General features: G+C 45.3%; 1 protein-coding gene across 9 annotated transcripts in view; it reads left to right on the forward strand.

The window, feature by feature from the left end:
• Positions 1-8,033, forward strand: part of Cab39 (calcium binding protein 39) — a 61,444-nt gene extending 53,411 nt beyond the window's left edge. For 7 of the 9 annotated variants that reach the window (XM_063267024.1, XM_006245374.5, XM_063267023.1 and 4 more), the window contains 4 exons: positions 889-948; positions 3,748-3,813; positions 4,736-4,879; positions 5,482-8,030. In XM_063267024.1, coding sequence (XP_063123094.1) covers positions 889-948; positions 3,748-3,813; positions 4,736-4,879; positions 5,482-5,670 — 459 coding nt within the window. In that variant the 3' untranslated portion in view covers positions 5,671-8,030. Of the gene's footprint in view, positions 1-888; positions 949-3,747; positions 3,814-4,735; positions 4,880-5,481 lie in introns of all 9 variants that reach the window. The other 2 variants (NM_001401625.1, NM_001106924.1) reach the window with 2 other exon arrangements.
• Positions 8,034-11,398: the final 3,365 nt, after the last annotated feature.

Below are 11,398 nucleotides of genomic sequence, written 5' to 3' on the forward strand. Positions count from 1 at the left end.
TGAGACTTGGGGAAAATTAGCAAAGTTTCTTGAACATCCCTGTTTAAATGAGTGAATAAAGCACTAGCCTTATACAGCAGTTTGAACAGCTGTAAATCCTTGGGGTGGGGTTAGAAGCTTTCTTAAAAAGCATACCATGGGGTTGGGGATTTAGCTCAGTGGTAGAGCACTTGCCTAGCAAGTTCAAGGCCCTGGGTTCGGTCCCCAGCTCCGAAAAAAAAGGGAAAAAAAAGCATACCATGAAGATCATAAAATGTGATGCTTTCCCAAACACAGCTTCTAATTTTCCTGGCTCATTCACTGATATATTTAATACTAAACCCTTACTATGTACTGGGAAGAACTTAGGTGCCAGAAACACAAAGCTTATGAAAATCCATGTGATCCTTGTGTTTACGGAACCGACAGTCTAATGAAGGAGAGACCTTCCTAACTAATTATCCCACAAGCACATGTAGAATCACAACTATGACCCATCAGGACAAGTTTTCTGAGGAAGTGCTGTTAAGTCAGAGTCTGAAGTCAAGAGTAGATGACTGGACATGCAGAACACTTCCGTGAAGGGACGTTTTGGGGAGGCAAGTGAGAGACGAGCTCCTTGCACACCTGGGCCTCAGTATCTCCACCCTGGAGCTCAAGCTGCATTGCTGCCCATGTGCATGGCCTAGGGCCAGTGCCACCTGTAGTGAAGCAAACAGTTCTGCCTCAGTGGGACCAAGATCACTTCCTGGTCCTGAGTAACAACCATGATGAAGAACTCAGTTCTTATTGTGTGCTAATATTTAACCGCAGTTTACTGGGTAGTTTGTCAAATATTTTAGAATTCTCTTTTGTAAGAAAGCATTAATGGAGAACAACTATAAAAATACATGTTTTTTCCTTTTCTAGGATTTACTTACAAGACATAAGTTGCTCAGTGCAGAATTTTTGGAGCAACATTATGATAGAGTAAGTATGTGAAATACTTTAAATAACATTTATAATTTTTAACAAAAATTAATTTAAATGGAGATTTCAGTTAGATTTTGTATCAGAATATTTGACTGTATGGTGTTTGTAAATGGTTTTAATGATCACTTTACTAAGACAAGTCCGAAAGCAAAAATTGACCTTGATTCATACATTGCCCTTTGCAACTTTTCTTACTTTAGAAGGGGGAAGTGGTCATTTTTGCTCCTGAATGATAATCTAGTTAAGATGCAAAGAGAATTTAGTCTGACTTTTATACTTTTTCTTCCTTTTTCATCAGTTGCTGCATACAAGTAGAGAGAAAGAGGCAGCAGCTGATAGGATTTGAGCAGCGCTGGCCTAGAGTGGGCAGGACCCCAGCTCTGCCCCTGCTTCACTGCTTACTCCTTGGTGGCCATGGCCAAGGCACTCACTGCTTGGGGGCTTAGAAACCCTCCTTATTTGTAAAGTGAGGACATTGGACTAGCCATCGGTAAGGTTGCTTCCAGCTCTGTGTCAGTGTCGGTCAAACCCAGCCGTGATGACCTCCAGAGAGCTGTCAGTGATCCCGGGTGCTTGATGACTTGCTGCCCATCAGCCACAACACTACCCCAGGGCTACAGTGCCACAGCGGTTCCCTGTACACTGCCCAAGATCTGATAATCATGTAGAGAACTTAGAATACTAACTCTCCACCTGAACTTCCCATCCATCCCACGTGATTTGGCTTATTTTTTAATTCTTCTACTAGTAGTTTAAATCTTTGAAGTTTTAAATATTGTTAATACTTCATCATTTGTTTTGCTATCCCACTACATCATAAGATTCTTGGAGGCAGAATCTATGTGTCCTTGTGTGTCCCTTGTTCCCCTCCCAACAGCATGTGGCTAAGAAGGCAGCCTCATAGATAGCTTAGACATTGACAGCACTTTATTTCTGCCATGAATGTTTGGATGCGGTTATTTCCTTTGTGTGTTTCTGGTTTGAGGTGGCAGCCTTCATTTCTTTGGAGCATCACAGGCCTTTTAACAGGGTGGTTCTCAACGTGTTGGTCATGATCCCTTTGTAGGGCCATACTAGATATCCTGCGTGTCTACATTATGGTTTGTGACAGTAGCAAAATTACAGATAATGAAAAGGCAATGGAGTGATTTCATGGCTTGGGGAGTCAGGACAACCTGAGGAACTGTATCAAAGGGTCAAAGCACTGGGCAGTGGTAGCACATGCCTTTAATCCATGCACTCAAGAGGCAGAGGCAGGCAGAGCTCTGAGTTGGAGGCCAGCTGGTCTACAGAGCAAGTTCAGCACAGGCTACACAGAGAAACCCTATCTCAAAAACTAGAGAGAGGGAGAGAGAGACAGGCATAGAGGCAGAGGCAGGGATGGGCAGACAAACATAGAGGGAGAGAGAGAGAAAGAGGGAGAGGGAGAGAGAGAGAGAGAGAGAGAGAAGAAGAAGAAGAAGAAGGAGGAGGAGGAGGAGGAAGGAAGGAAGGAAGAAAGGAAGGAAAGGAAGGAAGGAAGGAAGGGTTGCAACATTAGAAAGGGTGAGAACCACTGCTCTAACATCAGAACCCAGAATCTGGCTTCAAGTCCTAAGACTAAAGGCTTTCTTTACTCTTTGTGCCTCCTTTTAGCCTCAGAGCAGCAGGTGCCACTAATGAGTGTGTAGAGTATGTGACCTTCTACCGCTCAAGCTCCTGGAGAGAATGCTAAAACACAGTGAGATGTTATTTGCGAATGTGACATCAGCTAACAAGATTTTAGAAAGCCATTTTTACAGAAATGTGTGAAGTGCAGTCAGATCTGAGGGAGAAGAAATATCAAGTCCTACCAAAAAATATACTTAAAACCTTGACCACTTTTTTGGTTTTGTTTGTTGGTTTTTGCTTTACCAACTAAAGAATGGGGGGAAACAATCAGTTAAAAGATGAAAAGATATGTGCTGGTTGCTCAGAATGTCCTGTTGACATAGTTGAAGGGAAGCTGGGTTGCCTGACATGCATTGGCATTAATTGCTCCTACCCTGATGACATGTTCTTACTATCCCCACTTGGAAGACCTGGTGGACCCCTATCACTCTGATTTACAGCTTTGCATTCCCCGGGTCTCTCATTCCAGGAATATCTTTCCTTCATCCCATTTCTAAGTAATATCGATCCCTTCACCTTTGAGCCAAGTTCTCACCTTTCAAAAGTCCTGTCTCCTTAATACTGGAGGTTTCTCCCCTCTCTTATCTTTATTTTCTCTCCTTCCTTGATACCGTGAAAGAACGGGTTCGGTTTTCTCTTTGTGGTTTAGACAAATAGAGTTCCTGTATATGAAATGATAGGAATTTTTTAACACCAAGAAATGAATATGGAAAGTGTGAGAAGGTGTTAATGCAGTGGTCCTCACTAAGCAGATATTTACATTATGATTCATAACAGTAGCAAAAAGTTAAAAATAGCAATTACATAATGTATGGTAGAAGGTCAGCCAATGTCTTAAAGGGTTGCAGCATTAGGAAGGTTGAGAACCACTATGTTAATGTTTTATGCACATGGAGTTAGGGTATAGAGGGGGACTTGTCAGTGTAGTCTGTGGATCTGACTGGAGCCTGGAAGGGACCAGTCCCAGGAGCTCCCTGAATAGAAGTGGCTGGTGGCATTGCCATAGGGGCACATGAGGAAGGGAGGTTTGACATCATTGTCAGCAGGAGAGCTCAGGCCTTTGTTATTTCAGAGTCTGTCCTGAACTTTACAGTGTTATCTAGCTGCCTTTTCCTTAACCCTGATGTGTGTTTTCTGGTCTCCTAGTTTTTCAGTGAATATGAAAAGCTACTTCATTCAGAAAATTATGTGACAAAGAGACAGTCACTGAAGGTATGGCACATTCTCTTTTTCATGTCATTCATTTCTCTTCACTATGTATTTGCAACTTGAATTTGGAGCATCAGGGACATGCTGGTGCTGGTTGTAGACCTTTAGGAAAAAAAGCACATTTGTGCTTTGAGCATGGTTGGGGTCTTTCCAGGGTGTGGGGTGTGGTAGTGGTCTGTATGCCCACATTATAAGGTAGAGACCCCAAAGGGGAATATGCCACTCAAAGCTGGAGATCTGAACCCAGGCAGCTAGCACCAGGACAGGTGCCCTTCTATCCGCCCACAAGGATATTGTCTGCTCCCAGCCCGGTATGTGGCTGATAGACAGCCTCAGCTGGAGCTCAGTGCAAGCACAACCTGGAGGACAGTCCCAGCTGAGCAGTAGCCAGCCGCTTGCACACTGGGTTCATATGGAATAGTGAGGAGGTACTGAGACAGCGGAGACGGTCTCAGCTCCCTGCTGTGCTTTCTGAGCAGGGCTGTCTTGAGGAACCACTGCTGAGATGCAGCTTTTTGAGGCAGATGTGAGAAAATGAAAAACAGCATGCATTTAGGCAAACACCACCCTTCATCCTGGAAAGCCCTGCTAAAAAGAATTTAAAACAGGAAAAAAATTAGTTAATAAACGGAACTTCCTCTACCCTTTCCTTCTTTGGGAGGTGGTGGTTTGTTATGCTGTCATTTTTTTTTTCTTTTTTTTGGGGGGGGGGGGTTGGGGACCGAACCCAGAGCCTTGCGCTCGCTAGGCAAGTGCTCTACCGCTGAGCTAAATCCCCAACCCCTATGCTGTCATTTTTATTTTTGTTACTGTCTTTTGAAACCAGTCTCTTCTAGCATCAAGTGACGACTGGAAGATGGATTGTTTAATTTTTTGATTTGCTCTAAGTCTTAATTTAAGAGTAATGGTCTAAATGTCTTCTCAGCTTCTGGGTGAACTGCTGTTAGACAGACACAACTTCACTATTATGACGAAATACATCAGTAAACCTGAGAACCTCAAGTTAATGATGAACCTCCTCCGAGACAAGAGCCGTAACATCCAGTTTGAGGCCTTTCACGTGTTCAAGGTGAGCTGCACAGCAAACAGTACCTTCTTCTGAAACTTCATTACAAGTCCTAAAGTACTGCCCGTGTTGTAACCAGTCAGAGCGTGCAAATAGAGGCGGGGCCTGGGTGGAAATGGGCTGGGCCCTTGCTAGTGAGAAGAGAAGTGTAGTCAAAGAAGGTGGGTATTACTCTTCAACTTGCACAGAGGTGTGCAAAAACAAATGCTGCCCCTCCTGTCCTCGTCTTCCCCCACCCCCCATCCCATCTGAGGCTCCCCTCAGACTCTTTCTCTAGCTGCTTAAGTAAGGTCCAGTACAAGGCCAGAGGTATTTTTAATGCTTTCTTTGTGGGGTAGGGTGTTAATCTTAAATTTCAGTCTGACCTCCTGTGCCCAGAAATAATTATTTGATTCTAAACTCAAAGGTGGTGTTTAGACCTCAGTACTGTGTGTCAGGGCAGGCAGAATGGCTTGGCAGTCTTTGTGCTAAGCCTGTAGTCATCATTATCCCCGTTGTCATGTAAAAGTAAGTTCTTCTGAAGAAAGACTAATGCCCTACCCGCCCAGGAGCTGCTGGATGGGCACTGATGTCTCCTCTGACGGACGTAGTTTTCTCTTCTGCAGGTGTTTGTGGCCAACCCCAACAAGACACAGCCCATCCTAGACATCCTCCTCAAGAACCAGACCAAACTCATCGAGTTCCTCAGCAAATTTCAGAACGACAGGACGGAAGACGAGCAGTTCAATGATGAGAAGACCTACTTAGTCAAGCAGATCAGGGATTTGAAGAGAGCAGCCCAGCAAGAAGCCTAGTCTGCAGCACGCCCTGCCGTCCACCCACGCTCAGCACTTGCTGTCAGCTCCTCAGCACCAGGCCCTCGGCGCATGGGGAGCATTCTGCTAATCTGCTGTTAAGTGAACGGTTTTTCATTTTACCTTTTTGTTTTTCAGTCCAGGTTGGAGAACGTAGCTGCTGCTGCTTGCACATTAGAGCGCACGTGGTCTTTCCCTTGATCTCTGTGTCATTTCAGAACTCACAGACTCCATTTGCTACAGGAGTTCTGAACATGGCTGGGTTCATGAAAGCAAATGTACAGTGAGAGTGGTCTAGGGAAAGAAGAGAACGTGATGACATGGACTGACACCTGCCTGGCCATCAGCACTGCTCTCTCCAGTCTGTGCAGTGCGGCACGGGCACACCCACCCTGGTGCCGGGTCATCCGTCTCTGCCGCAGGAAGACGGTGTACACAGGGGTCTACTGGAGATCAGAAGGGAGGACTGCATCCAGTGTGAGCTTTGGGGAGGATAAAGTTGATGTGCAAATAAATTGATACTGAAACTTAGCGACTTCTCGAGTGTGGAACTTCATAAGGTCATAAGAAAGTGTATATATGCTTTTTCACAGCTTTCTAGAACTTTTTGACATTTGATTTTCTTGAAACTTGTAAACCTGGATATGTTGAGGGGTGTTTGTTATTTTACTTTTGAAGGTGTTTTAAAGCAGTAGCGCTAGCAGCAACACCCAGTGTTTCATTTCAACACTGCTTACAGGTTTCTTCTGTATATAATTCTTAGAATGCTCATTTCTTTTAAATCGTTTAATTTGTACAGCAGAGGAATGTTATTGTAGTAGTATGTAACTATTACCTGAGTTTTGCAAAAAAAAAAAAAAAAGAATGCTCATATGTAATTGAAATACTTGAGATTACATGAAAATGCTGATTTTAACATTTAAGGATCACAGCATTAAAAGAAAAAAAAACCAATCCCTTGTATTCAGTTACCCAATGGGGTGCCGTTGGCAGGCAGAACTACAAACCGGGAACGCGGTCTGTACATACTCTTGCAGAACCTTGGCCTTACTCATTTAAATGCGTCCTAAGATTGCCATATCTATGAATGATACAGATCATGCTAAACAATGCTGATTTTTTTTGTTGGGGGGGGACCTCTTGTAGAGCACCCTTTCTTTAGAGTAAGTAATATCCAGTACAGTAGTCGTGAAACTGAATAATTAAAACTTTGGCTTCTCTTAGGAAAAGAAGAGCCCTGGTCCTAGATGTCCTCGGGGAGATTGATGGTTTTTAATGTCCTTTTCCTTAATGCTGCAAATTATCAGTATTTATAAAGTAACTGATTTTGCACCTCTTTTTGTGACTGTGACCACAGCAGAACAGTGTCTCCTAGACTGTATCTACATAAAGTTACTAGAATGGTGTCTGTCTGTCTTAGTTGACACACGGATCACAACTAACAACTTAAAATCAGAGTTTGCCCGATCCAATTCAGCATGGCTGTAGCTGACTAAAAAAATTTACATAATTATTCTTTGCTAGCCTCTCTTACTAACTGAATTATTCATTGGCCAGTAAAAGGAGTCTCCTAGCTGATGTTTTAGGTTTTAAGGTTTCCTTCAAGGAATACAAGTCAGAAAAACCACTCCAGAAAATACAGGTCTGTTCTATTTCATCTAAATGGCAGTCTTCAATAAAGGATTTCCAAGGCTTTCTTTACCGGTGTGCGTACGTGCGTGATAACTCATGTTCTCCAGTAGAGATAGAGAAAGTATTCAATCTCCTGGACAAGGAAATCCTCAGCTGGGTAGGAAGCAGACTCAGCTGAGCTAAGTGACCCAGTCCTTGCCACCCTCGCTGAGTCAGGATCTGGTGACAGCAGCCATTACACCGAATGGAAGGGGTGTCTTGTTGCCTAGCCAGCTCTGAGAACTTGAGGCAACAATGCAGCTTCCACTTGGGCAAACACAGAGTAGTACTAGAGCCTTGCTGTGGCAGATGGGTGCCATGTGTCAGAGAACTGGGTCACTAATGAACGCACTGGAAGAGGAAGGCAGAGAAGGCTCTGGATTGTTTTTAAACAGAACAATGTGAAAACATTCAAGATTGAAAAGTTGCATTTAAAGTGTGATCATTTCCTAGGTTCCTATTACCAGAACGATTATCCTGGGTGTGGTTTCTTTGGTGTTGTAAAGGGTTAATTTTACTTAAGGCAGTTACTTAATGTGATTTTTTTTTTTAACCCTTAAAAAAAGTGGGAGATGTATACAATTGTTAATGACATGGAAGTGTTTCCTTTCTCCTGAGGAAAAGTGAATTTCTTATCAGAATATCTGGCTGGCCCTGTAATTTAAATTAAAATAAAATTTTGGAGAAACTGTCTTGTGATGTCTTTTAGACAGTCACATGTCACCGTGGAGAGATTCATCAACAGACAAAAGCACACCTTTTTGTCTGCAGACAGGAAATACATTTTTTCCCTACTCAAGATTTAGTGCACCTGCAGTTTGTCCCTTATCTTGCCCCTCTGTGTAGGGTGGTGATTGAAGTTCAGTACCATTGTTACCATTTTATAGTACCCCACTCCCAACATTTGGAGTATAGATCTATCTTTTGTTCCTTTATAATAGTGGAGACACTGCTTGATGGAGACATGCACAAGTCACTAGAGCCATGTCCATGGTGAAGGTGAGACCCCTGAAGCCTAGTACGCTGACACCAAGGCCCATGTGGCCCCTATTCTGTCTCCAGAGGTAGCTCCTTGCCTGTGTACAACCCTGCTGACACTTAACCTTGTCAGTCACTAAGTTCTCCATGTTAGGCAACAGGGCAGAGGGCCTGCTCTTGCCAGAGATACTTCAGTAGAGTAACAACATCTTACTGTTCATGTGCCAGGCCATGGTTACCTGCCTCAGATTGTGCTTCCCCACTCCATGGTCTCCATGGGACCCTTTGCAGTCTTCCAGCTGCATGCTGGCCAAGCATCCTGGGCTGCTTACCTCCTTCCTAACCTGCAAGGACTAGATGGGCTCATGGTCATGGAATCCCCAAGGGCTGCAGTGTTCCAGTCACCCCCAGGTCATAGGGCATTCCACAAATGCCAGTGAGGTCCTTTAGAGAAAAGGACAGCATGATACACTGCCCTTGCAATACTCAAACCGAACTGCTTCCTCAGAACTCAACTCCTAGACCTCAGGAATGATCTGAACATTTCCTACCATGTGTGACCATCAGTTTTCTCCCACTAAGGTTTACTTCTAGTTACCCCATGGGTCTCCCTCCACTAAGCACTTATGAGGCCAAGACTGCCTTACTAAGGCTTGGCAGCTCTGGACCTCCAGGGATCTGCCTCCCTGTACTCAACACTACCCAGAGGGGGTCAGTGGCTGCACAAAGATGTAGCTGTTGTGGCACCATCTACAGTGACCTCAGAAACCTACATGTCTGATGCCCTATATTCCTGTCCCTGGAGAGGTCGGACATCAGATACACACACCAGCCCCCCCCCCCAACTTTCCTAGACAAGAGATTATATCCTCTACAGTTACTTTCCTTCCTGCGACTCAAGTACCTTTGTGTAGGCGTCTGTGGACATAACGTGCTTCCTGTATTTCCACACAGGTAACAGGTTTTGTAATTTTAGCTGATCAAAATTATAACTTGCCAGGCAATGACTTCTGAACCACCTGCATCGCATACACTCTGTGGGCTGGAGTAGAAATAGATATATTTTGCAGTAGGTGAGGCGTCCTTTGGGATGCAAAGGTGAACAGTGCCTCAGTGACTAGCAGGCCATTGGAAACTCCCAGGTGCCATTGCCTAGCAGTTCCTTTGCTTGGTCTAGTCTGTGGCCCTGGTCCTGGGGGTTTCCATCGAAGGGTAGAGCCAGATGCCAGTCTGCAACTTGGATACAGGACCATCAGCACCTTGTACATTGCCTGTATACAATGGCCACAGGGCCCTCCTCTGGACCCAGCAGCTGCCCTGATGATGAAAAACTGGCTGGTGGAAAAAGGAAGATCAGTGCTTCTCAACCTGTCTGAAGTGTTCATCTGCCTTCTGGACTTAGAAGCAGGTCTGAGCCCCAACGTCCACCACGATACCTAGCTTGATCCTCTCTGACCCAAGTGTTTCCCAAGACCTGGTCCCAAATAGATTATAGCGCCTCATTAGAAACTGTCCCAATGCTGGCCCAAACAACCAGCTAGAACTCCATCCTTGTAGCAACCTCCCCTCTAGGTGGCTGCGGTGAGTTGCTTTTACGCTTTAAGCCCACTGGAGGGCAGTGTAATTCCTTAGTTTGGTGCTGCAGACATACCTGAGCGTTGAAAAGACCCAGGAGCTCGGGGGAGGGGTGTCTCTTGCGGGGCAGCCTGGAGATCCCTGTGGGTACATCACTTTCAAACAAGACCGAGTAGGTAGGTTGGCATAGAAACAGGAGCAGAGGTCTAGAGACTGGGGAGCAGAAGAAGCCCTGGCTGAGTGCGTCTTGTTGCACCAAGGAGGCAGACATTGTTCTTCGTGGTTCTGAGTGGCAAGCTCTGAAAGGCCCCCTTCATTTTCCAAGCATCGACCTGTTGGAAGCAGCACAGAGGGGACCAACATCTAACATTCCTTGTAGGCTATAGACCTGTGGACATGCTTTAATGACAGCAGAGAACAAGGCAACATCTGAGACTCAATGTGCTCTCCTTTTACTGACTGTCCCATGGCACCCACACTGAGAGGTTAGCTTGGGGTGGGTCCCCACAGACAAGGACCTGCTTGTTATGGATACCCCCCTATGCCCCACCTCCACCCCTGGAAGACCAGAGCCAACTCTCTGGGGTCTGGAGAACAACATGGAAAGCATAGGATACTTGGCATCTTACATCTGAATGACAGCCCTGAGCCCTGGCATCCTTGAAGGGCAGGAGGCACCAGAAGTGTGAGAGTGGGCTTAGCTGGGTGGCAGTTTGTTCCTCATGGACTGCAATGGCACAAAGGGGTGTCTACAGAGCACTTCCACCTCACACCCTTTATTCTCCGTGGAAGATGTGGAGTTTTGATTCAGACTGGTTGAGAAGAACCAGAAGTTAACTGTCTCACTGAAAGGATCTGTCTGTCCTGTGGTTTTAAAAACAGTTGAGGCAAAAAGCCAAGTGTACCTGGAAGCAAATGTGAAAAACGGTGACAGAGCAGGTTTTCCTGCTCTACCCAGCATGCCCTGCTTCGTTTCTGCTCTCCCTGCTGGCCCTGCCACATCTCTATTCAAGATGGGGAGAAGAGTAAAAGCCAATTCTTGGACCTTCTAAGGGAGCTGAAGAAAGTGCCCAGCACACAGTAGCTCGTCAATACATGACAGCTTGGAAAGCCCAGTGGGAGGGGGTCCCATGTTCTGCAGTACCTTTCAGAATGCTCCCCAACTTTGAGTCATCCTCCGGTTTCAGAGATAAAAAACAATATCCTTCCTGAATCTGGTGAGGGCAGCCTTTAATCACAGCACTGTGGAGGCAGAGGCAGGTGGATGTCCGTAGTTCAAGGCCAGCCTGGTCTAAATAGTGAGTTCCCAAAAAACCAGGGAACGTCATAAGACCCTGTCTAAAACAAAAGAAAAAGCCAATCCTTTACTGGTATTGGTGATGTTAGAATGGCCCAGGTGCTTTGTCATCACCGTGACATGTACTCTTGAACACTGACACCTGCCACTCACAGCATCCAGGCACCAAGACAGAGAGTGCATTGACTCTGCAGTCAGGTGAATGGG

This window comes from Rattus norvegicus, chromosome 9 (genome assembly GCF_036323735.1).
Source record: "Rattus norvegicus strain BN/NHsdMcwi chromosome 9, GRCr8, whole genome shotgun sequence".
NCBI lineage: Eukaryota > Metazoa > Chordata > Mammalia > Rodentia > Muridae > Rattus > Rattus norvegicus.